The 27,867-nt window shown below is 31.4% G+C and overlaps 1 protein-coding gene across 9 annotated transcripts in view; it reads right to left on the bottom strand.

Annotated features, from left to right (window-relative positions):
- The window catches only part of DENND1B (DENN domain containing 1B), a 257,532-nt gene that overhangs the window by 71,725 nt on the left and 157,940 nt on the right, over positions 1–27,867 (bottom strand). For all 9 annotated transcript variants that reach the window (XM_063794083.1, XM_063794087.1, XM_063794102.1 and 6 more), the window contains 3 exons: positions 26,726–26,771; positions 21,875–21,976; positions 9,990–10,115 (listed from right to left, as the gene is read on the bottom strand). In XM_063794083.1, coding sequence (XP_063650153.1) covers positions 9,990–10,115; positions 21,875–21,976; positions 26,726–26,771 — 274 coding nt within the window. The remainder of the gene's footprint in view (positions 1–9,989; positions 10,116–21,874; positions 21,977–26,725; positions 26,772–27,867) is intronic.

Raw genomic sequence — 27,867 nt, 5'->3', positions numbered from 1 at the left:
AAAATAAAATAAAAATAGCAAATGAGCTAAGCCTTATTCTATATGACATATCATCTTCACAAAAATAAATACAATTTTAAAAATAAATATAAGTAATTGCCTCTAATGGCAGTTCTGGCATCACTGCTATTACAAAGTAATCAGGACTAATAGTAACTTTAGTTTTTATGTGATAGATTTTTCCTTAAACATGTAAAGATGTATTTCAACACAAGAAGAAATGGATGAGAGACTAAAGTCTATGCTTTCTTAAGAGTTGGGCATAGTTTAATCATTAGCCTATGTGAATTAAGCTGGAAGAATTCTGTCCTCATTAACCTTTGAGTACTTTCAATCTCTCCAGAGAACAAGTAAAGAAAAAGCTCAGATTTGCTGTCCATCCACTTGTGATGACACAAATCATGGAAAAACTTTGAACTAAACCTTCAATTTGATTAACACGGTTTATTTACTAAGAATCTCTGATAATAACAAAAGGCAAAGCACTGACACATCAGAATTTTCTCTCAAGGAGAAAAATAAGTCTTTATTAATAATGCTTTAAAGTTGTATATATTAATATACAAGAACCTCAATTACTGCCATCACTGGAAGCCTCAATTACTGTCATCCTTAAGGCATATGTTATGAAAGAGATATTAATAAATGACTCTTGAGTATGAGTTCTTTAAAATCAAAGTTGAATTGAATGACATGAGAAGAATTCTGCCTATGATTTTAACCCAGGTTATGAGTATTTGAAGTTCATGTGGTTAACTACATTGTTAAACATTTCGTGGCAAAATCAATAGGACTAGTTTTGTCAACTGATATGCAGTGATGTTTTTCAAAGTGTGATCCAAGGTCAGACTTTTCCACAGGATCTGTAACAACAAAAGTATTTTCATAATAATGTAAGTCATTATTGTCACTCTTCACTCTCATTTTCTCCTGAGATCCAACAGTGTTTCCCAAAAGCTACATGGTTGGCAATATTGCAATAGACTGAATACGGAATCAAATATCAGAATCCAGCTGACTTCTATTAAGCCAGATATTAAAGAGATCTGAAAAAAATGTAAAACAATGATATTGTTCAGACTAAATTTTTTTAGGAATGTAGCAATTTTTCACAAAAATGTTTTATATTCATATTTAATTAGTTTATATTGCTTTTTAAATAAATGTATATTTTTTCAGTTTTAATTTCTAATATGGTAAATATGTATACATATACCTCACATAAATTAAGGTTCTTTGATAATTTTTAAGAGTATAAAGACATCCAGAGACCAAAATGTTTGAGAACCACTGATATCGACAGTAACAAGTAGGGGTCAAAGGTGACTTCCAGATTTCTAGATTAAGGGTCATAAAATGACATTATTTATTAGAGACTGAAAATATAGAAAGAAAACCACATTTAAGGAGAAGTTGATAAAATCAATTTTGGCATATGTTTTCGGTAGTATTCCTACTGGAGCCTGAGACAGGGGTTCTTGGTTCAATTGATTTTCGCAGATCACTCTCAGGAAAAAGGTATTAAAGAAAACAAGACGGGGCAGAGGAAAAAGTCAGGCAAGAATATGGTCTCAACTGGAGACGAGCTTCAGCCGAATCCCATGGGAAAGCACTGACTGTATTACAGAGTTGATCCCACTTTGAGGCAGAGAGGCCAGCTTCTTATACCCCATATAAGAAGTGGTCTTTTTCAATGGTGAGAGGTGCAAAGATGAGGGTTGAACACAGTTTTCCTGGTGAGGCACTCCCATTTAGCTAAGTGCAATTTTTCACAAAACGGCAACAAGTACAGGGGATCTGGGCAGGGCACCAACAATATCTACTACAGATGTCTGTGAAATACATGAAGATATGTAGCACAAAGCTAGAAACTCGTGTTAGGAAAATTTGTTATTTAATACATACTTAAGAATTATCTGTACAGACTTGAATATTAAAGTTGAGTTGATCAATCTACTTATAGAAAACGACTTATGCAATTGAGAAATACCCATCTATAATCTATTTTTTTAAATGTTGTATTATTCATTCACAGAAAAGTAAGTAAACATATGATTCTGTAGAGACACAAAGTAACCACGTAGAAACATAAAACAATGGAAAAGAAAATCTCTTCATGAGATAATTCTGACATGAGAGAAAAACAACTGAATATTTTGCTCCATAAAACAGTGATGGGGCAAAAAGAAAGGAATCAAAAGCAGTCATTTCGATGGAAAGCCCAACAAAGGAACATAAACAGCTATCAGGAAAACATAATCTGCAGTAGAATCGGAATAAAGTTTATATTACAGAGAAGAGAAACAGATTTTCTTAGGGACTTATTTTCTGCCATACATTCAAGGTTATTTTCATGTATCTTATCTGTGAACTCTGGAGGTCTGGGACTAAATTCTTGATCATCTTTGCATTCCCTATGGCAGTGGTCCCCAAACTTCTTGGCACCAGACGCGGGTTTTGTGCAAGACAATTTTTCCACGGACCAGAGGAGTGGGGAATAGTTGTGGGATAATTCAAGTGCATTACGTTTATTGTGTACTTTATTTATATTATTATTACATTGTAATACATAACGAAATAATTCTACAACTCACTATAATGTAGAATCAATCAGTGGGAGCCCTGAGCTTGTTTTCTTGCAACTAGATGGTCTTATCTGGGGGTAATGGGAGACAGTGACAGATCATCAGGCATTAGATTCTCATAAGGAGCATGCAACCTAGATCCCTCACATATGCAGTTCATAATAGGGGTTTTGCTCCTATGAGACAGGAGGTGGAGCTCAAGCAGTAATGTGAGCCATGGGGAGCGGCTGTAAATACAGATGAAGCTTCATTCCCTTGCCTGCCACTCACCTCCTGCCATCTGGCCTGGTTCCTAAGGGGAGCTGGGGATCCCTGCCCTGCAGCACCCAACCCAGTACCCTGCATTTTGAGTGTTAAATAAATATCTGCTAGTTACTATATGAATTATTTATATAGAATAATTAAGCCACAAGTAAGTTATGGATGAAATACAGCTGTTTTTCTACCCAAGTATGCTGCTCAACTTCAGGGTGATAATCATTATTGACATAATGTTTGTGTTTGTTTGTTTTAAGAATAAGTATCTTTCAAGTTCTATATATTGTACCTGGAGTAGAAAACTTTGTAAGAACAAGAAAATACTTAAAACATAGATTAGATCTTATACTATCAGGACGTGTATGACTTAGCAAGAGTTCACTGTGAAAGAAAATTAGGGCATCAGAAAGAATGATAACGTAAAAAATGTGAAATATAATCCAAAACATCAACATTATACTTATTCGGTTCCTTAATGCACCTGGACTCAATGTAATGTCACCATTACAAAAGGAGTATAAACAAACTAAGCAAAAATGTCTGCATATTGGTGGCTATTTTAAATTTAAAATATCTGAAAGACTCTGCTGTCAGATATCTCATGGGAATGTTCAAATATTTGCAGATTCTCACAGGAAATAATAATAAATGATTTTCAGGTTATACAGCATTTTTCTTCTACATGTCCCAATGCTATTATTATGTAAGATAAAGCAACTCTACTTTCAGAGTATATTAACCATGGAAACAGTAATTTTCTTCCATTGTTGGCACTTTAGCTAGAAGTCAATGAAAAAGAACCTCACAGTCAAACTATAAAGTTTAATCATCAGCATCAAAATATTCTATTTGTACATATTATTTTATTACTTTATCCTCAAGTTGCTGGATCTGTCTTGAAAAAAGAAAAACTACAGCTACCTACTAATGTTCTATTTACCTATGATTCAGCAACTTAAGATAGAAAAAGGAACTAATTTTTCTAAATTAGACATTGCTGTTTCTAGCTTTTTGTGTGAATTTAAATACTTAGAAAAAATTAATAGATTGTGCATTAACTTTGTTCATACTATTAAAAATTACATTTTTCTTCCCCACAACTTAAGGCAATAAGAAAAACACTCTCAATTCTCATAAAACATATCAGTGATATATAAATGGAACACTTACTACCCAAGTCCCTAGTTCTAACTATTCCAAAGTACTTGAGGAGAAACTGTATATTATTACTGAAGCAATTAAGCAAAATTCTCTCCCTACTAATTAGAAATGAGCAGAAAGAAAGTGCCATAAAACAACTTTTATCCATTAAAAAGCCAGATGCACACCAAATATTTCTTTGGTGGTAACCATCTCTCAAGTCAACAGGTCTATCTGTGCTCAAGCAAGAGAAATGACATGAAAGGATGTGTAAAATGTTTTAGTAACCATAAAACTGTGAGTAGTACTTTTCAACTTGGATTTTTAAAACTCTAATAAGTTGACAATTACAAATTTCTTAAATGTAAATGTTAAGACAAAGATTTAGTGAATGGCCTTTTAAATTATGGATGCCAACCCTGTGTTTAAATTGCTTGAGCTTAATCACTAAATACAACAACATTACTTACTGATAATGTTTTAAAGAAAATAATCAAAAAATGTTTGAAAGATAACTCCTCCACCTTGTCAAACGGAGGCCCAGATTACTAACCAATCTTTATTCTTAAAGTAACTTATTTTTTATCCATTAGCAAGGTTCAAGGCAGCCCAGGAAAGCTTGAGTGATGGAAACACATGACAGCACCTTAAGCATTAAAGGGAATAAACTTGAGTGTTACTTCTGTGCTCTCAGACAGGATAATCAAGTATGTCTTTGAATATACTAAACAATATTTTAACTCAAACAAACATTTCTTCAGCATTAGCTGTTATTTAAAAATTTGACTTATTTTTTATAGCTTCTGACACAAGTGATACAAAGAGGTACAACTAAAGACCATTTCTTAGTTATTTAATACAATCATTTAAAAGTATTGTCATGTTTAAGGCAGTGTTTTCCTTTCTGGAAAGATGCTTTGTTTGTGGTTATGCTAAAGGGATTTTCCTTACTAAATCTACTGATTTTAATATTTTATTTTTAATAATGACGACGTAAACAGCATTTACTACATGGCAATCCAAGAAGCATCATTACTTTTTTTTAACAAATGCGAACACCAAAGCACTAATAGGTTAATTTGCCCCAAGTCATACAACTAGTTGGTCACAGAATGAGGATGAATCCAGGCAGTATGGTTACAAAGTCTTGTGCTCTTACCGCTTTTCTTCCATTCATTTAGTACATTAATTTTATCTCACATTTTTCAATTCTTAAAAAGTAGCTAACTTACTGTTGGCTAAAATCCAAAAAAAAAGAGTAAAATATTCATTACTTTATTTAAATTTCCAACAACTTTAAGGAGTTTTATATTTTTCTCTGTAATTAAGGGTAGGTAAAATTTATTTGCCAATCATGCCAAGGTAACATTTAGAGAGTGTGGATTACACACTGTAAGTAACAACAATTTAGGGTTGCCAGCTTAGACGTTTTAAGTACTTAATTTATAAAATAAGTTACTCTTTAGCAGTATTTAGCTTATGTATTTAGTATCTGTATAGGGATATGCAAATCATCCTAGTGGGTATTTTTCTCATAATCCACATCCACTGGTTCCCCAGTACTCCTGTCTTCCTTCCTAAGGTCTTTGAGATTTGAGCCTTCAGGATATTCACAAAGGTCCTTTCTTCCTCTTCTTCAATAAGACCATAATAGCCACACCTGTCTCCCCGCCTCTGGTCTTGCTCAACTTTGATCTAACATGAACATCATAAAAGTGAACTTTCTAATATACAACACTAAGCACTGCATTCCCATGATAAATAATTGTAAACACTGTGCATTAATTGTAAGATAAAGCTGAAACTCTCCCGATTGAAAGGTCATTTATGACTGGTTCTGCTGCCTCTATAGGAGCGAATCCTAACCCTTTTTGGTTTTATTCTTTTTTGAGAACATGGTGAAAGACACGAAAAATGCACATTTTCAATAGTTATCTCCCAGGTTTCTTATTTCCCATACATTTAGAAGTATAATTTTCTTTTATAATTTTCGGATTCATTTTGTTTACTACTGCTAGAGAAGAAATGACTATATCACCTTTTATCACTATAAGCTCCTGCGGGGATGGGGGCAGGGCACATGCTGAACATTATTTTTTGGTCCAGAAGCTTCAGAGAGGTCCTATTATAGCTGCATTCAACATATATCTGATAAACATAAATTATATCTATAATGCATCCTAATAAACAGAAGAAGTATATTCTTATACAATGAAGCAGCTTGCCATTGACTTTTACTTTAGATGCTTTTCTGCAGAAAGAGAAAAATAGACAAATCAAAACTCCCTTTCAGTACAATATATTCAGTCCTGCTGTGTAGAGCATTAAGACAAAGAAGGGAAGAGAAGAATTAGAAGACTAAAGGGAAGAGGATGAAGCAGTTTGAGTACTAGTAGTTACTCCAGGTAAACAAAACCATAAATGGAAAGAGACAGCATAAATATCAAATAATTTCTCCAATTTATATACACATTATGAGATGCCTATACCACCTGTTTCCATTAAGAAAATTCCTAAGATTTTGTATTCAGTTTGGTCTTTCCATTAGTGAATATTGAATGCCTTTCATGTATCTTCATTTAGAAGTAATGCATGTTCAGGAAACATATCTTAAGAAGTGTATCACGGCCGGGCGCGGTAGCTCACGCCTGTAATCCCAGCACTCTGGGAGGCCGAGGCGGGTGTATCACGAGGTCAGGAGATCAAGACCATCCTGGCTAACGCGGCAAAACCCCGTCTCTACTAAAAATACAAAAATTAGGCGGGCATGGTGGCCGGCACCTGTAGTCCCTGCTACTCGGGACGCTGAGGCAGGAGAATGGCATGAATCCGGGAGGTGGAGCTTGCAGTGAGCTGAGATCGCACCACTGCACTCCAGGCTGGGAGACAGAGTGGGATTCCGTCGCAAAAAAAAAAAAAAAAAAAAGCATCATATGATAACAGAGGCAAGGTAGAACAGAAATATGCCACACTAGAGCAAGAGAGGGACCGTGAAAAAAACAGATTCAAACCTAAGCCCCACTCTTCACTAGCTAGAGAAACAGTGAGGTTACTTAAATTCTATGAGTATCATTTTCCTCATCTTTAAAATATAAAGAGTAATATTTTGAAGGCTTGTAAAAATTCAATAAGAACACTTATCTAAAGGGCCTATCAATGCCTGGCATCCAATGGGTGCTCAATGGTCAGTTAACGTTTTAATAGTGATCAAAAATTATGAATATCAGTCAAAATAACAATGTAATTAACAAATCATATATGAATAAGGCTGAAGAAATGTGTTACAATAAGTATAATTAATTCATAGAAAGAAGGGGTCAGTACAAACACAAACTACAGCTTCCAGGATCATGAAGGAACTAGACAGCTATTAAAAGTGAGGATTAAAAGCGTTGCCAGGAAGAAAGAACACTATAAGTAAATGTGTGGAAGCCTGAGAAGCTTGGGACATTCGAAGCCACAGGCAGAATTCTCTGAACTGAGGTCAAAGTTTAGGAAAAAAGGATAACAGACTGCCTGCCCATGGTAAGGGCCTTGAATGCCAGGTGAAGAGATGGCACCTGAGACTGATCTGTCATTGGTCTAACCTACAGGTTTAGTTCTGTTAAAAGTAAGGGAAATAATGGTTTATTTTTATGTGTATAAACAATCATAAAATTTTAAAAAGTAATGTCTAGTAAAATAATTCACATTATTAACACCTACTGAGTAATATTTTCCTTTCCAATTGTACTATAGTAGCAGGATACTCCTTAAATATGTTTTTGAAACTTCTCTCTGCACTTAGCCCTTTTTTTAAACATCAACCAAAATATATTTGATTGATATAAAATATTTTTGGTTGGTATTTTAAAAAAGGTCTAAGTGAAGAGAGAAGACATTGGTCTATTATATCAATGACCGAAAAGAATTATAAAACAAAACATTAATATACTTTTAATAAATTATGATACAAGTAATGTATAAAGATAATGGTTGAAAAGCATAGTTTATGCACAAAAAGAAATAAATCATTTTCCCTAAAAACTATCTCTTGTGAAAATAAATGGAAAATAATCATCTAAGTGCATTCAGTATACATTAAAAAGGAAGCTTTCATTCAAAGACTGAGTCAGAAGAAATGTAAAGGCATAGAAAATGAAAATACTCCTAAAAAAAAAAAAAAACTAGCAGCAGAAATGAAAACAGGAAAATACCAAATGTAAAAAGAAAAAAATGTAGGCAACTAAACAAATAAATTTATAACAAAATGTGATCAATAAACAAGAAATATACTCTAATATAAAATTAAACATTTTTCACAGATAGTAACAATATGGCTTTCAAGATTTTTTTTTTAAAAGTCACTGAAATCTTATACTCCTATCTGTGCAATGAAGCTTAAAGGGTGAGAAAATTAAACAATGAAATCTACAGTAACTAATATTAAAGATGGGATATTTTATTAATTTCAGTCAGCACCCAACAAACTGATAGTTTAAATCATTTTAGAAAATGTTCTCACTTTGATTTGCTCCTTTCTTCAAATCTGAAGTACTCAAAAAATTTTAAAATAAAAATGAAGTTTAGTTTATAAAGATGAATACGTACTTAAATATGTCAAAATTCAAGTAAAGTGATATTTTTAACTTTCCTTCCCATACTGTAAACTTGAAATCAATCCCTATTTTCAAACTTTGACATAACCAGAATCAATCACCAATTTTGTGTTTCAAACTCATTTTTATGTTTTAACTGATGCTGAACAATTCAAATACGAATATGCCCTACTGTAGTATAGATTATTGGTTTCCAGTCTTTTAAAGAATGAGACCCTTATAACTATGAACAACTTTTTAAGACTCCCCAATGTGAGATATGTATACTCTGTATAGTACTATGAATTATATAATGCTTTAAAAATATACACATATCTCAAAAAGATTAGCAAGTAAACTAGACAAACAAGCAGCTGAACTTATAGAAACAGCAGCTGATCTGCCCATGCATTTAAGGAATCCTTCCAATAATTAGATGACCTTTTAGAGCTATAAGGACCACTTGAGTGGGAACCACTAATTCAGAAGTCAGTTTAGAAAAGATACAACCCATTCACATTTGCTTAGTGCTTCAGAGTTTACAATTGAGTTTAACTGAGTTACAACTGAGTTATCCTGAAAGATAGAGGGGGAAGGTATAAGAATTCTCATTTTACAAACATGAAGATCAAAATCTAGAGAGACTAAGGAAATGGGTCAAGGTTACGCAGTTTAGTAACAACTCCTATTAGAGAGCAGGTCTTCTTATTACTAAATCAATGGTTTTATCTCTTACAACTTATTCACCCAGTGAAGGAAGAATAGCGTAATAATTTCTGTAAAATCAGCCTAACATGCTCTAACCAACAATTCAGAGAGAGCAACAAATGTATTTTGACTTGCACCTTTTTGGATACTCTTAAAAACTTGGCTATAATTCTACACAATAATAATTAGGGTATTAAAACAGAAAGAATGAGAAAATGAGCTAAGATATGCTAAAGAGATAAACCCACCTTAGCAAAGGGTCATGAATTAGGAAGACAACAAATTTCCAAATATTGTAAAACCTTCAAGTTCTATTTTTCTTAAGTATCACTTTGTACCTGTCATTTCTAAACTCATTAATCTAATAAGCCCAATTGTCTTGTGAATTTCTTAATGATCTTAACAAGATCAGGTAAGTGTTTTAAAATACAGTAATACAAGTCTTTAATTAGTTAAGGAGTAAGTATTCCAATCCTAGAGCATTAATAATGTAACACAAAGACTTTGGGAAATACTAATGAAAGAGTACTAAACAAAACTAAAAATAAAAAGTCAAAAATTGGAGATGAAATGTATGTTTTAAAACACATTATTTTGGATCTTAAAAGATTTCCATGATATTTTTGAAGGTGTAATATTAAAATGATGTCTCTTTTTTTCTGTCTCATTCCAAAGAACCATAAAAAAGCAAGTTAAAACAGTGATGAAACAAAACGCTTACAGGTTTGTATCTCAGTGCATCTCTGTAGGATCCAAACAAAGCAGCCTGTGCTCTAAGAAAGGCCCTAGCTACTCCATCACCCGTAGCTGTAGACTGCTTCTTCAGTTTATTTTTCAAGGCCGAGACCTGCATGACAGAGAGGAACAGTTAAATTAACACCTCAGAAATTGTACAGCGAGGTAGGAACCCAAGCAGCAGGCAAACCACAGTGTCTGTAGGTCAGCCAAAAATTCATCCTCCTCCCTGATAGCTTATCTTTTTAACTGCAGAGAGCACCTGCTGGTCTGTTAATTGAAACGAAAGCAGGAGAGGAGAGTAACGTGTTAATGCAAATTGGTTTATGCTCTCTTTTTTTCCCAAGGCCTCTTGACATAAATAAGCTTTAATTATTTTACAATAAACTGCTTGTGAGCCACATTTCTGCAGATTTCTAGCAATTACAACATGTGTCTACTTGTTTTGAGATGAAGCAGGTTAGGTTTTGTTCGTTTTTGCTATGTAAGGTTATTTGTTACAGGTCCTCCAGGATCACTTACCATTTAATTTTATTTTTGGAAGTCTCATTTGCATATATAATTTTCCAGTCATTTGTTGAATAGTTTTTGTCATTATGAGATAAAGAAGAGGGGAGAAGAGATAAAGTTATTGAAATTATACCATGAGTGGAGAATTTTATGCAAATGTTATACATTGTGTCATTTAATCTTCACCACAGTCTTCTAAGAAAAGCATTCATATTCCCATTTATGAATGAAGAAATAGAGGAACAAAGATGTGAATTCATTTGCCCTTACTATGTAGCCAATAAGTGGCAAAGCTGGGATCTAAACCTAGTTCTGTCCAGTTTTTTCCACTACCACATGGTGGGTTTGAATTCAATATCATTGCCTCATGAACCAGTAATCAGATTAAAACACTAATGTTTCAAATCAAAGAAAAACTTATCTAAAAATTTGCATAATTTTAAAAGATATTTAAGTTTTAATTTTTCATACATTTTTCTATCTTTCAAGTGCTATGTATTTTAGAAAATGCATATTATTTATGAACAGAATTTTAAGTGAGATCATACTCCTGATGTAAACTCTTATTTTTTAAGGAGGAGGAGATATAAAATGCTCCTATGCATCCAATTCACTGTACCAATTCCTTTCACACAAAATAGAAAACTATATTCTGTTCACTTAAAAATATTGGTTCTCATATATATTCATCAATGCTTAAAATGGAAACATATTAAGTTGTGTAACAATTCTGTTTTATTTAGAAAAAAACTGGTACGACAAATTTTGGAAAGAATGCTCACTCAACAGAGCATATTCTTACCCTTATGAAACTATCATATAACAAAATAGTGTCATTTCTCCTTTTTAGGTATATATGTGCCTACATATATATGCAAACATATATGCACATACATACACATGCACACATATACACACACACAACACATGCACACATATACACAAATACACATGCACACATATATCTATGCAAGAAGGGTTATTTTTATTTCTTTATGCAAGTAGCCCTGACTTTGCTTGTATATGATTGTAATTGAACTGTCAACCTAATTAACAACTAAACTTTGAATAATGCTAATGAGAAATGCACACAGCATCAGAGGAAAGACCAGCTCTACAGGTGATAAAACTTCACAGTAGTGACATTTTCCAGTGTAAAGTCACAGTTACTGTGATCTGATCAAAGAAACAGACCCCCATTGGGTCCAATTATAACCACAGTTTTGAAAAAATTATTGAGTTATGTTCATAATCTATGCAGAAAGGCCTTTGCAGTGTAGGTCTTCTCCCCATAGCTGTGATCTTTTCAATTTATATCCAAGCTCCATAGATTCAGATAAAAGTTGAGAGCCTAATTCATTTAGCCCACAAAGTGCATAAACCAGGATTCATTTAAGAGGGATTTTTATTATTAAAATCTAATCTCAATAAATGCGTATTTTTTGGTAACCCACATATTCAAACAATAATAATTATAAAAATAAATCTAAATTAATGTCCTTTATTCTGAAACTTCTAATGCTATTTTTAAGTTTCAAATGCCTTCAATAGCAATGGGAGTGCATATCAATATACGTATTTAATTACTACCTCCACCCCCAAAAAAGATTATGATGTAAGGAATATGATTCCAGTCTTTTTAAAGTATTATTATATATAAATAGTTTTTTAAAAAGATTTTTACTTTAGAAAATAAAAAAAATTAAAATGCACCTTACATCTCTGCAAAAGAAAATTCCTTAATGTGTATTTTTAAAAATAAAACATGAAATTCACAACTCAGTTCTCCACAAATCAAGAACACAATGTTCTCCGGACAATCACAACACGTATGCTCACTAAGAATACAGGCAAGTCAAGCCATTCCTCAGCCTTTATTATACCAGATCTTTGACTGCATAATTGTTGCCTGAGTTATAAGGGAGTATTAAACACAATGCCACAAGCCATTCCAAACCAAATCATAAATATGCAGCCTTCACTTCCAAAACTAGTCAATGATAGCTCTTGAGATCCCTGTGGATGTGTAGAAAATAGGAAAAGAAAGTACCTGTTCTAGAACTATGCTGGCCAATAAGGTAGCTATCAGTCATATACACACTTGATATTTGACTTGTCTCAACTGGGATTTGCCATAAGAGTAAACAGACACTGTATTTAGAAGACTCAGTACAAAAAAAACTCAATAATGTTCATATTGATTATATTTGGAAGCAATAATATTTAGGTATAGGGTTAAATAAAATATATCGTTAACATTAATTTCACCTATTTCTTTTATGATTTAACGTGGCTACAAGAAAACACAATCATACATGTGGCTCACATTTTATTTTGGACAATGTTATTCTACATGAGTATACTATCTAATTTCACACAGATTTTAAACTAAAATTGCCTGGCAAGAAATATAGTTATATTTCTCCTTTGCCTCTTTCTACATTATTTTCAACTTTTACAAATTACATAAAAATAATTTTTCCTTGACCTACTCTAGTGGGCTTCAATTGTCAGTACATCTGAAGTTGTTCCTGTTTTTCAGAGACCAGAAGGGCAGCTAAGTGTTTCTACATGGGCAAATGAATGCTCAAAAATAGTCTGTAAGAAAACAATTGTTTTTTAAAAATCAGTTTTAGATATAAGGATATTAATATAATATAAAATCATTGCATCAACCTTGCTGTGTTTCTGGTCTTTACATCACTGGAGTAAATTATCACCAGTTACCAACGCCCTTTGCAGTGCTAATTAGCTTTTAGCAGTTTTTATCTATAAAAATGATGGGGTCTGTCCTGTACTTTTTAATACCTGGTCTAGGAAAGAGCATTTTCTGCTTTAATTTCCAAACTTCTAACTTTAGTTATGAAATAAATGTATCTCTTCCCATGAAATCCTAAGGCTTATACTCACACATAACTCTGAATTCAGAAAAGCATTTGGAGCCTTAGTCATATGGCTATTATCACATAATCCTATTAATACTGAAGAAGTATCAATTGTTTTCTCTTTTTATTCTTAAGAAAGCAAGCTAGCCTCAACCTCCAATGGCTAAGGATTACTTCACAAAGGACATTTTATTGTATTGTCTTTAGAGATTTTACACTCTGTAAATACATTTTTTAGTCTAATTTAGTATTAGGATAGATCACAAACGAAAAGTTAAACAATGAAAAGAAAATTCAGAAATAAGCATCATTTCATTGCTCTTATCAAATGTTTTAAATTCCTTTCAGTGAGAATTCAGACCTTCAAGCAGCCATCCATGGGAAGAATTATAACCTGGATTTTAGCACGCTGGGAATTCACTGCAGCATGAATAATATTACCACCAATTCCCCACTTTTACCCTCTTAGCACTAAAGTGACTATGAATAAAAGGACAGAATTACATGAGTAAACACAGCAAATAGGTACATGTTAAAAGAGTGCAAGCCATGTGCACCCAGTCTAAGTAATGAAGTAATTATACCAAAGGACAGTAAGCCAGGAAGGCAGAGCATATAAGGGGGTTGAGTTTTTCTGAGAAGTAACAGATTTTTTCTTTTACTTAACTTTTAGATGTGATTTCTAGATATGCTTTTGCAGTAAAAATATATTAACTGCTATACCTAGAAATTTTTATTTTACTTTTAATGATCACAAAGAGAAGCATCAGGGTAAAGAAGAGAAGATAAAAATAAGTGTTCCAAAATAATATTTAGATAATCTACACAACCTAAAACACTCCTAAGATATTTTTAAATATTTCCTTTCATATAACTAAACTGCTCTCTAAAAACTACATACATTTAGAAAAGTTAAAGTGTCAAATAATCATCTGTAGAACAAAGTTATAAAGTTGAAAACTTTTATTCTCCCATGAATCATGTTATAGTTATCACATGAATTAGATATTAAATCCCTACACTTCTTTAACCTTTCTAAAGTTCAGTTTATTAAGAAGCAAAGTTAACACTTCTCTCTTAATAATTTTCTAACAAGTCTCTATTCGAAGATTAAAACAGTAACCTTTAACATTTATTAAATGAAAAGCATATGATATACTTACCTACAGAGCATATCATTACATTGTTTCATTGTATGTTTAAAGTACCTGTCAAATCCTAACGAATATGGCATCATCTACAAGTATACAATGAATTTCCAATAAAATCCAAAGGTCTTTAACAAGAACTACACATCTTTTATGATCGCCCCTGCCTATCTCTACTATCTCATTTTGCATAATTCTTTTGTCTATTTCACTACAGCTATATAGGTCTTGAATTAACCAACCTCTTCCCCACAGGAAAACCTTTATATATGTTATCTCTCCTCCCCCTCTTCTTCCTCCTCCCATCTGGCTTACTCATACTCATCATCATTGAGGCCAATTCTGCAGAAAGATGTTCCTGATACACTGAGCTTGGCTGGACCACAAAAGGCTGATCTGAGAGTGCGGACTAGTAAAAATGGCATCTCAGTTTGGCTAAAATTATTTTCTTATCAGTTTACTTACAGCAGAGATGGCTTTAAGTCCACCAACATCTATTCTCCCTTTCTTTGCTAATGGAAATCTTAAGTTTGGACTGGTGCATATTTAACAAAACTAGGTTAACTCAGCTAGTTTCCAACATCCCTTGGAACTTGGTGTGTCCGTATGGCTGGGTTCAGACAAATGGAATGTGAGTTGAGGAACATGACATTTTCAGTCTGTCCCTAAAAGGGATATGAATACCCCTCTGTGGATTCTCCTCTTTACTCTACGGCAAGGTAGACAAAGAGCATACCTTAAACCTAGAGTTGGATGCTATGTATTGAGGATGGCAGAGTTGTCCCACATCTTTGGAAAACTTACCTCTTAATTGTTATACAATAGAGAAATACATTTCTATTTTGATCTAAGAATGAGTATTCAGGTCTTTCTGTTATAGCAGCTTAGCTTGTACCCTAATAAATATACCAAACAGTATAAAGGATAATAAACAGTATAAAGGATAATAAACAAACAGTATAAAGGATATATGAGAGATATGAAATAAGAATATAGACCAAGCTCCTAACTGCTTCCATACTTTCTCATACTGGTGCACCTGAAATCCCATCCTCAGTGCAACTGGCACAGCATCAGGTTCCTGCCACGTCATAAGAAAAATGAAACCTCAGGCTTGCAGCCTTTACTATTAAGCTGGAGAAGAACACTTGAGCCCCCGAGAATTTATGCACTACCACATAAGATAATGCCTTGCTGCACCACAGAGACACACATGGTTTTTTTCCCGTGCCACTGAGCTACAACAGGTCCAGCCTCTACCTATCTCACCCTTAATCTAAATTAGGATACCACTGTAATTCTCTCCAACTGCACCCTGTTCTTTTATAACATTTGTCTCTATTTGTAATACTAGATGAGTGTTAACACACCATAAACTCTATGAAATCAGGGTATATGTTTGCTTGTTCACCACTATATACCCAGTTCTTAGCACAATGCGTGTACATAGTAGACACTTGATAAATACCTGTTGAATGAATGAATAAATGAACAAATCTAACAATCGGTTCCATGCACAATTCTACATTTATTCCTCCAGTTGACTCAATCAAAGTATCTGTGATGGTGCTCAGAAACATAATTCATTTAAAAGGTCACCAGGTCATTATGATATCGGCAAGGTTTGGGAACTGCTATTGTGACAGTGCTCACAATATTACACACAAAAAGTTGCTTGGATATGGAAAAATCAAGAATTTAAAGGACCAGAAATAAATTGGAAATAATTTTAACAGCCAAAATCAAGGTTTACCTTTTTTAGAAAAAAAAAATATCTGCAGTAACAAGAGAAAGAAGCGTGCTATTAAGATAATACATGGTGGGTGGGACGAAGACATTAAAAGAAAGGCTAGGTAATTTAGTTGGAAATGAAAAGCCATGAGAAAGCCAAGGAACTTCATTGAGCACTTAAAATCACTAAAAGTAACAAACAATAAATCAACTTTAGAATGGCAAAAGTACAGAGACATAAAGGGGGGTATTACCAAAGCCTGGATCATTGCTGTGGGAAAGCCAGGTTCTCTTACTCAATTGAGAGAAACTAACAAAAATATTTTAAATGTTTACAAGCACAGTTAAGGTTTTCAGGTTTTGCTTTTGTTTTCTTTGTTCTAACATTTAAGGTTTATATTTTCAAAATATACACCAAGAAAACAGTTGGGAGAACAGCAAAATCTATAATAGTTTACCTACAAACAAAAAAAACTACTTTGTAAATAATTATATCTCTGATAATAACTATTTAAAAGAATAGCTCAGTTTCCACAGACATTCAGCTGGGTATGCAGAAGCACAATGATTGCCATCACAACATGGTCTCTTTTTCTAAATACAGGAAATAAAAGGTTATGCTCATAGTCAAAAAGTATAGTTTATATATGCGTCCAGGTTTCTCATTTTCATTATTATTATTAAAGTCAAATGGAAATATCCTTATAAAATGTTCTAGGAGGTAACTGTAAACAGACTTTAAAAGCAAGTTTCTATTACAAAAGATAAAAGAAGTGTAATTATATTTCCTTTCAGCAATCACTTATTGAATGCCTATTTACAAAGCACTGTACCAAGGCTGTGTGGTGGAGGCAAGGTACAACTAGATGCCTGAGTTCTAACAATTGAAGACTGAGAGGAGAAAAAGCATGACTATACTTTTCCAAGGGCAAACTGAAAGTAATATTTGTCTCCTGAAGTAATAAAATGTTCTCCAAATTACTCTAGAAGCTGAATGAATCTTTCTAACCTGACCACCCTAGAAATTTGTTAGGGACTTCATTTACCATTAAACACAATAAAGATTACAGCAGAACTGTGGCAAACCTGGAACTAATATAATATTCTCTGGGGCCCTTTTTTTTCTTTATAACATATATTATGACAATTTAACATGTTAAACCTTCATGTTAGATTACAGGAAATATTCAATGAATTAAACATATCCATTGACAATCTGTGTGGTTCTAAGAGTTTAATTTGCTTACATAACTTAATATTTTTTGAAAAGTTTATTTTAGAATTCTCTGAAAAAACTAATTCTCTCAAACTTATCCCCAAATTAATAAATTCACTTGAATGTAGATATTCAAATATTTGATATCAGAGTTTTAGAGGTTTTCTCCAGTTCTTACATGCTCTTAATGATTTTTGGTGATTCAGAGCAATTTGTGTCTTTCCTTTTTTTATCACAATAAAACCACTTAATGCACTCCTTCTTATGATTCCTGAAAGCTTCACTATAATATATATGATATTTTAGATAGCATCATTATAATAAGGTCTTTTCAACGTTTTAGTAATTAAATATGCTTCATACAAAATATAGCTATCCTGTAACATATAGTGGTCTACAGTGACTTGTACAATAACTCTTAAGTGTACCATATTTTCTATATACCCTCATAGTAGAAAACAGAAAATCATTTTCCAATAGTATTATATTTAAGATGAAAATGAAGTTTTAAAAATAGTGCTGAAAATCCTAATTTAAATCAAATGGATCAAACTGATATTTCTTTAACAAGTTTAAGTGGCAAGTAAGCTTCTACAATATATTTTAAATGAGTTATTCATTACATTGTATATCACATTTATATGAAAGGGACCATGGTCTACTGTTTCGGGCACAGGCCTGAGGATCAACCTCTATGAAATGAATCTATAGATATACCATTAACAGTATACTTTCTGTGCCTTGATTTTCTTATCTAAAATAGGAATAGCATATTGACCTATCAATATTATTACTATTCTTACAATCTAATGAGTTTAAATTATTAGAGACCGTTAAGCAATACAGGTAAAAAAAACTTGCCCGTTGTAATGAATATTCTAATACATGTAACTTTTTCAGATGTCAATTCTAATGTGCTTTCACCTATAGGAATTTACAATTGTTTAATATTCATATGAGAGAATTCCTAAATATTATAATTCTAATTATTAGCTTAATTCCTAGTAAGAGAGTAATTCTATTTATATTTGAAATAGTAACAACCTCCAAATTGCTTTTTAAAACGTTAATGATAAAAATTAAAATGAGCAGGAATATCTCAGAAATATATTTTAAATTATTATGCAATTAAAACTAAATTCTATATAGATTTGGAATAGGAGGTTTTAATACTGCATTTTCATAAATTAAAATCAACTCATTTGAGATTTCAAATGTTATATTTAATTCAATTGGTTCTTTTTCTCACCCTTATAAACATACTACAATAACACTAACTGTGATTGATGCTGTAACTGAGTCCTAACATTTACTTTTTTTTATTTCAAACATTCAAACTATACTACAGATGTTTGAAGGTGTCTATTTGGCACAGCCACTAAAAAATAAAGTCACAATATATTAATAGACAAAAACTACAAGAGTATATTTTATTGGATCTACTGCCTTTAAAAGTTATTCCATGTAATAATCAATATCATTAAAATCACTCCCAATAAAATGATTTTTTTTCTTTTAATGATCCAAATCTATAGTGAAATGATGAAATCAAAAAACAAGTGTTCTTGTCAGAAGACAGGAAAAGAGGTTTTCCCCCTCCCTTAACGAAAACAAAGGAATCCTGAAAGCTTTGCCCTGATTTATTTTTCCAATTTTAAATACCTTAAGAGTAGCGGAACTGCTACTGGCATGGTAGTATTTCTAACAGTCAATAAATCTAAAATATTATGTGTGAATATTGGAATGAAGCCATTAAGAAGATTACAGCATGCAACACAGCAGAGGGTCCACAGGAAAAAAGAACTAGTAATTCAGGACAACTGTGACCACTGACCTTTGAACAGCCAAGACCACTGGTCAATCTGACATAATAATAGAGTACACATGCATAGAAAGTCAACCAGCCTGTAAGTATAATTTAAATGCTTTGGTGAAGGATTTTAAAAGGACCCCCCCCAATTAAATCTCAGTTAACCTATTAAACAATCAAACAATACTAATAGTAACATTTTTCAGGTTTCAAGTATATTTTATCAATTTAAATCACACACAAAATATTTTAGTAAGATCATTTGTGATTTTAACACATCTCATTTAAAACATTTACAATTGTCCTGTTCTGTCTAGTGGGGCAGGGGAGCTTCTAAAATATGATGTGATGCTTCATCCTATTTCCACCAAAATTGTAAGAGATAACTTTAGAAAACTGATGAAAAAGCTATATTTATTAGAAATGGGTTCTAAAAATCACCCAAAATATTTTTAGAAAATTACTATAACTTTAAACCATCTCACACTTTCAGTAAATGGTCCTAGCTCCATCTCAGAACTATTTTTATTTGTCTATTCTTTAAATTTCTTTATAAGTCTGTGTCCCTGAATTTCAAGCATATATTTAGTTAATCAATCTACACCACCTTTCAGTATAATTTTTATCTATATTTTTAAATATTTCAGTTATGTTTATATTGTCGTTTATGAGTAAATAACAAGATAGTCTCTTCTGTCATTTTATATATTCAGGCCTTTACATGTGTGAATATTATTTACTTCTCCATATATTTAAATACTTACATGTGTGAAATATTATTTAACTTCTCCATATATTTAAATAAATGTTCTAATCATCAAACTAATTCTACTAGGAAAGTAGTACTTTTCAATTTAAAAAAGAATCACCCATCAAAAAATAAAATTTCAAAGATTATTTTTTCAAGAATCATCTATCATTGATTGAAGCTGCCTATAAAAATTTTAATATCACATACAGAAAAGCTGAATTTCTTTCTCTTTTTTTTCTTCTTTCTCTTTTTAACAATCTTTCTCCCTGGGGCATTAATGGTAGGAAGTACATGCATATAAGGAAAGCATTCTTAAAAGTTGGGATTCTATTTTCATAATTATTTCTCTATCCATTGAACAATACTTTGATTAGTTTTTAAATGAGTAACTCTAATAATTTCTTTGTGATTTTGTTTTTGCAAAAATTTTATAATGAGGTAATCTAGTTATAATGAGCTAAAAAGATGTAATTGTTCACTGGCCTAGGATTAGATTTGTATATTCATAGCATAAGTTTTACTACAGTAAGATAAGGTAGTTGAATTTTAATATGTCTCAAGGTCAGCAAGTATTTTACGGTATTATGGGCATAAATAATCTGATTTTGACTTTAAAATCATATTTTTCCTATCATTAGACAGAAGGACAATCAAGGCTGGTATTAGTGTATTTTTGAGTTTAGGATTTTTAAATTCACTTTCTCAAACTCCTTAATAATGGATTTCAAAGTAGTTCAATATTACAGAAAAATATGCTCTGAAGGCATTTTTATTCCCAAATTTTAATATCCGTATAAAGAATAAATGCTTTGTTTTTTAAAAAAGGAAGTTATTTTAACTTAGAACTATGTTATAAAGATATTTTTAAGTAGCCATTAAAATATATACAGAAACAGTACTAGTTTGCATTTTTGTCCTGTACTAAGGAATATGAAGGCCAAAAATAATGCACTTTTGGAGACTATTTAACGTGACATACAGAATATGTCCCATTATAAGCTGCAGACACACGCATACACACACACAACCCTCCGCAAGATCAAAGACCAGAAGAGAACTGGCACTTAATTTATCAGCCTTTACAGACAAAAGACAGTTTTCGTCATTTCAAAAGGATCAGATGTCTTTTATGACAAACTGGGTTTGCAGTTTAATTTACAAATAGAATTCTAAGTAAGCAGTCTTTGCTCTGCCAAAGCAAATGACAAACAGTGTAGGTTTTCATTCTTGCGGCCCTCAGCAGGATAGAAAAGATTAAAATAAAACTGAAATAATTTAGAGAAAACAAATAAATGTTTCAGAAAGTTGAGGGAGATCAAAGCCAGAATTTTCTGACCCCAACTGTACAAGCATTTCTTATTATATTGACCAGTAACATCAGATCATTAATTAAAAGGAAAAGCGCTGGCAGGTGGCAGGGAAGCAAAAGCCGATAATTGGCCCCCTTCTTCTTCTTGCCTTCAAAAACTCTCTCATTCTTTTGCAAGACATGCCACTAGGCAGACAGAAATGCCTACTTTGTAATATAATGATTAAGATGAGATGAAGAGACTTAGGTTTAAAGAAACTCTGCCTAATGAATGCATCTAGCTTTTTAATTATGATCTTACTTTTACAATAAGGAATATGATGTTCCATTCAAAATCTCAACTGCTAAAAGGTAAAAATATTAAATATAGAATCAACATTGATTTCTCTCACACCCCATGCAAATACCCAACCCTTTTATTTCAGATATTAAAAGTGGGAAAAATAACTTAGTAATTCAGAGGTCCAGGAGAAAACATATATGTTCACCACTGAATAGCCTTCATACTTACCACATCACTTGGTAGGTTGTTCAAGTCACTAAATGGTGACTCTAATGTGTTTGTATCAACATTTAACATAACAACATCTTCCAATGATTTGTTTTTCACTCTCTATTTAAAAAAAACACAATTATGAATACAAATCAGTATATTTACTTTACAAAGTTATGATGAGCTTGGAAACAGAAAACATTATCTTAATGCATTAGGCTTGGGAAAAGAAAAAAGGAAAATCCTATATTATGAAAGGATAGAAACAACTTTGCCTCCTGAGAAAGTCTGACTACAACTCATACGAAAAGATTTAGTAAAAATGCTTAAAATTGAATATTTCCTCATCTTATATTAAACATAACTACAACAAAAATTCTTATAAAATAGGCACAGTTATATCAAACTGTAAACAAATTATATTCTTTAAAATTTACCCATTTAAGTTCAGTCTCATGATACAAGAATTCATGGCCAGCTCTATACCTATGTTTAGCATAAAGCATATTGCAAGGATAACATAAACCAATAACTATGACTACAGCATTAAACTATAATTTAAATTTTTTATCTATATTCTATACAAAAAGGTATATGTTGGTGATGAGGACTGAAAGCTGAATAAGAGAAAAAAGGATAGCAATATGGAATTTATTGTTAGTAATATTTCTCACATGAATTTCAACAGAAGGTACCAAATTTAATAGCCTATCAGACTACCTTGACTTGTCCCATTTGTTTGAAAGTTTAATCAAAATAGTCAAATTATCTCAATATGTCTACAAATAATAGTAAATAAGAATTTTATCATAGTTTTCATCCTTAAAGAAAATACTTATGGTTCATTTTTCCTACTTAAACTAATAGGTATACTTAATTCATATAATTTTATTAGTCTTATTTAATTTGTAACAAATAGTATTATTCCTTAATGATAAGTACTCATTAATTAAATATATTCATGAACTCTGAATTTCATAATTGTATAAGTCAACTAGCAATAGGTTAATAATTTTAGTGTAGTATTTTTTAAGTGGTGGTCTACAATAATAGTCATTTTTGAAAACTGTCACCTAAAATCTTATTATTACCTTATATTTTAAATTGGCCAAACTGGTTATTCTAAGTTGGTCATAATTAAAATTTCTCTGATTCATTTACAATTTCAAATCTCTGCATATTAGAATGTTAAACTTTCTAAAGCAATGGTAGTCTAAAGCAGAGAATTTCCACATGTTAAGAAAGGCATAACGTCTACAGTGAGGACAGATGATTCTCAAAATCTGTCTTCTTTATTATAAAGACTTAAAAGATGGCCATTTCTAAGATATTAGCAGCGAGTCACTTATAGTGATACTACTGCAAAAATATTAACAAATACACTTATTTCCTTTTCTTTTCACATGTTTACATATATGCAAAAAGCTTTAAGTACATATATGTGTAGTTACCTATAAAGTAACTATAGTATAACTACAGTAACCTATTTTATAAGTAAAAATATAAATTATGTTAATTGCATGTCATAATTTTGATTTTCATCTTCAACTTTAAGTTGTCATTTTATGACAGAAACTATAATCTAATAAACCTGATGTATTTGTTAAGGGATAAAATGAGTTAGTCTGTAAATAGCCTAAGACAAAGCTATGTGCCCCCAAAGTGTTTCGTGAGGACATTATCACTCAACTCAGAACAAGGAAATTGGTACTACTATGACATGTACAATTTTTTCAAAACTGCTCTTAGTTTTAAAAATCTGGTAATTGCTGAATATTAAATTTTATTTAAGGGACCACTCAAAAAAGAATAGAAAAATATATTCATTTCAAATTAATAAACTGAGATTCCCTAACATGAAAATAATTCTATTAATACATTAACAAAAAAGGAAAAAATAGAGTGTAACAAATTTTTTTAAATTTGGATTAGTATCAATATTTCATCAATTTTTTCCCTCCAAATTAGACTTCAGCTATTTTTTTTTTCTAAATAGGCATTGAAAGTCATGTGGTATATAAAATGGTACCTCCTTCTGTGTCTCACTGTTACATCTCATAAAGTTATGAGATACAAAATTAAGAAAATTTAAAAAATTATCTTTTTCTTCAAAATTAAGAAAATAATATTAGACATAGACTGAAATGCTTATTAAGAACAACTGTAAGGTGGTGAAGTTAGTGAAGTCTTTCTCACACCCTCTATGTTTAACTTTTCCCTACAATATGGCTACAAAGGTACTTTTGCACATTAATACAAAGAAATGACACAGTGGCAGCAATCACATGATCTTATAAACCTGAGTCAACATTTTATTTAGAATCCATTGTATATTAAAACAAACAAGATAATCCTCACATTTGTAGCCTTTACTAATTTATTCCTAATGACCTGCAGGCTTTAGTCTGCCTTGAGTTCATCCCCAAAGTCTAGTTTTCAGGCAGAACAAAATGTCTTTAGCCTTTATTTTAGAAGGAAATTTGTATTTTAAAAAGATCTGGCCATCCTTTACTCATAATTTCATTAAAACAACTGAAAGAAAGATGTTAAGGGGTATGAATTTCATGACTTTGAACAACTACATTTAGAAGTTGTTACATTAGGTTGGTGCGCAATTAACTGCAGTTTTCGCCATTAAAAAAAAAAATAGCAAAAACCACAATTGATTTTGCACCAACCTAATAATACAATAAAATGTGTTGAAACTCTCTTGACCAAGAGAGAGGGAATAAGAAAATATTTTAATTATTCCTTAAAGAAAAAATTGGTTGTAATTGCCAGGCAAAATGCAAACATTTACTCAGTTCAGTCTTACATACTAAATATGTAAATAGCTGTATCAATATTTTAATTATGAGACCATTTTGGTAAAATTAAAAAGCATAAAAGCTAGAAATTTTAGTGAAAAAATCTGCCTAATAGTGGCATAACAAGAATGAAATTTGCAGGATTTCATCATCTTGTAATAGATTAACAAGAAAGTTGCTGAATGGTATCCAATTGTTTTAAAAGAATTCCTGAAGTCCCCAGTATAGCTTCTCATTCACTAATAAACCAATTAAATAAAATAAGGCTGACTATTAAGACACTTAGATAAGTCCAGAGTATGAAAAATACAGAGATTTCAACCAGTCTAACTAATAATGGCTTCAAATATTCTCATTTAATAATAAGAGCCAATTTAAAGTTAGAATGGATTATTCTCTAAGACAACACTTTTTAAGGAGCAAATAATTCTTAAATTTGCTACTTAAAAACAGTATTGGTTTTCTTTATAGGTATCCAAGAACATATGATAAATTAACTTGAATGTTTAAAATATATACCCTTTTATACAGTATTTTGGAAACGCTGAATCATTTGTTTTAAAAGTTGATGTAGAATCATTATGCAAAAAAAAAATTAACATCACCAGGTAACCAACAACTTTAAATATTTTTCATCTCTATAAATAAATAAACATGTTATAAAAATTATGTATCCTATTAGATTCATTAAGAAGCGACAAGTACACTAATATAAAAATCAAATTTGATGACTCTTTTTAGAAAATAATCCAACCAAGGTTAGATTTTAAATGAAGTCAAATTACTGATACATTAAATGCTAGTCATATATTCCACAATCTAATAACAAATTAAGTACCTACTCATTCATATTTTATTTTATGTAATTTATCCTTTCACTGAAAGTACCTTGGCATGTAAGAATAAGTTTTCTAGAAATGAATAAAAAATAAGGAGTCATAAAGTTATCCAACTCAGACTTCAATATTACAAACAAACCTACTAAAGATATTCATTTAAATATGTTTTTTTTGTTATTGGTGAAACAAATAAAAAATGTTGCCCTAGCATTTTGTGATAAGAAAAAATGCCGGAACCTAGAGTACCGGTCGGAATCCACAACCTGGACCTCCTAAAGGGGCGTGACTCTTTCCCAATATGATCCTCAGGAGTTTTAAAATATATCAACAGACTCATCTTTGATCAAAGTAAGGACTGATGGAGGGTATACAGTGATGGCAAGAGGAAAACCAAAGCTAACTCATTTAGGTTGCTTATTAGAAACTGGGTTAAAGTACAATCTGTACAACCAGCAAAAAAAGACAAATTTATCTGAATAAAACTGAGAGCATCGAGCATAATGACACCACTCAATTGACCCAAGACTTTGTTTTAATTAAAGCCTTTTGCTTATTTTATTAGATGCTGATCCTATACCAAGACCTTCCTGGAAATCTCACTAATTTCAAGTTCACGGTGTTAATAGTTCAAGATCTTTCACTATAGGAATAACTTAAGTGACAAAAATAATTTTAAAATGATGTGGTAATTGTGGAAAAAAATTACTAAATTTTATATTCCCTAACAGAACTGAAAATTAAAACTTAAGGCTATATTCTAAAGTTCATGATTAGTATATTAAAACCACATTTAAAATGTACACACTGATAAATGGGAACATAATGAAGTCTGCAAAATAAAAAATTTTACTTCATGACTCATAAGTACATAAATTTTGACTTTCAAAATATAGGTCTGAAAAAGAGATATAAATGATCTCAAGTTGCCATAAAAAAAGGCAACTGATCAAGGACTGAAGTTTTAGTATTTAAAACTTACCATATGATTTCTACCAAACATAACCTATTTTTATGGATTTCATGCCATAAAAAATGGTCATTTAGTATGTTAATTTAAATTTAATTATTTCAATGTTGTCTTTTTAAAAATGATAAGCATACTCTAAATATGAAACTAGTCACTTCTTTGTCCTATACCACTGGTATTCCTTCAAAACAAAACTGTTTTAACTATTATTTTATGAGTTAATTTTATCACTATCTCATGTCTGAAAGATACTCACCTCTATGAGGCTGGAGTGTATTCCAATCAGGTATGGCATTGGGGCACTAAATTAAAAATATATATATGCATAGATTCATATAGTTCATTAAAACTGAAACAACAGTATAAGTAATTCAAAATGATTAAAAATTAAATGTATTAAATGCTCAGTTCCAGCATAACACATTATAGATATTCAAAATTATTCAATATATGAAGCTCAAATTTAATCTTAGAGGCCATTAATATATTTAAAATTAAGATTGCTTTTTATAAACATCATAAAATCATTTATAATTTAATCAAGAGTTATAATGCCTAAAAAGTTTGTTTGTTGGTTTGTTTTTACCTTAAGAAGAATATCCAGGTCTAGGCCATAGTCTGAATTGAATCTTTTCCATATACCTCATAGCAAATATATCTTAAATAATCATCAAATTTATTAACATCCCTTTTGCACATCTTTTCCTATTCAATTAAATTCTTATTTCTATGATATTCTTAATATATATATTCATTGATACATACCTCCTATGTCACCAAATATTTGGATCAGAGGGTCAGTCTGCAAATATCTATCAAGACTTATTGTTTGTCAGGCACTGTTCTGGAACTGGATGTACAAAAGGAAACAACTTCCTCACCTACTGTGCTATCTTTCCCCTCATGTACATTGTCTTTTATTTACCTAATTTTATAAATTCAGATTTATCCAACTTTCACTTTTATTAACAATTTTAATAAATTTAAAAATACTCAAGTGTGAGCATAATCTTGAATTAATTAATTCAACACATGATATTTGGAGCATAGCAGGTGCCAGGCCTTAGGGTAGAAACTTGGGAACAATAATAGACAATATAAACTGAATATATTCCCTATGGATTTTATACTCTTGCAAAAAGTATAGATGTTAAATTTTTAATACATAGAATAAGAATTGCTGGTTATTTCAGAAATACTTCTCACGAAATACAAGAAGAAAATTATTCAACTTGACACTTCAAACCTAAAATATTATCTAACAGAAAAACATGAGAATTGACAGATATCTACGAAGTCAATAGCAGATATATGAATAAATAGCTATTTTAAAATAAAACATTTTTGGCAATTCTTTTATAGGCATCTTTGTGCTCTATTATGACACTCCTTTTCTGT

Source organism: Pan troglodytes, chromosome 1 (assembly GCF_028858775.2).
Source record: "Pan troglodytes isolate AG18354 chromosome 1, NHGRI_mPanTro3-v2.0_pri, whole genome shotgun sequence".
NCBI lineage: Eukaryota > Metazoa > Chordata > Mammalia > Primates > Hominidae > Pan > Pan troglodytes.
Note: the sequence above shows the minus strand (reverse complement) of the source record. Positions and strands in the feature narration are given on the sequence as shown.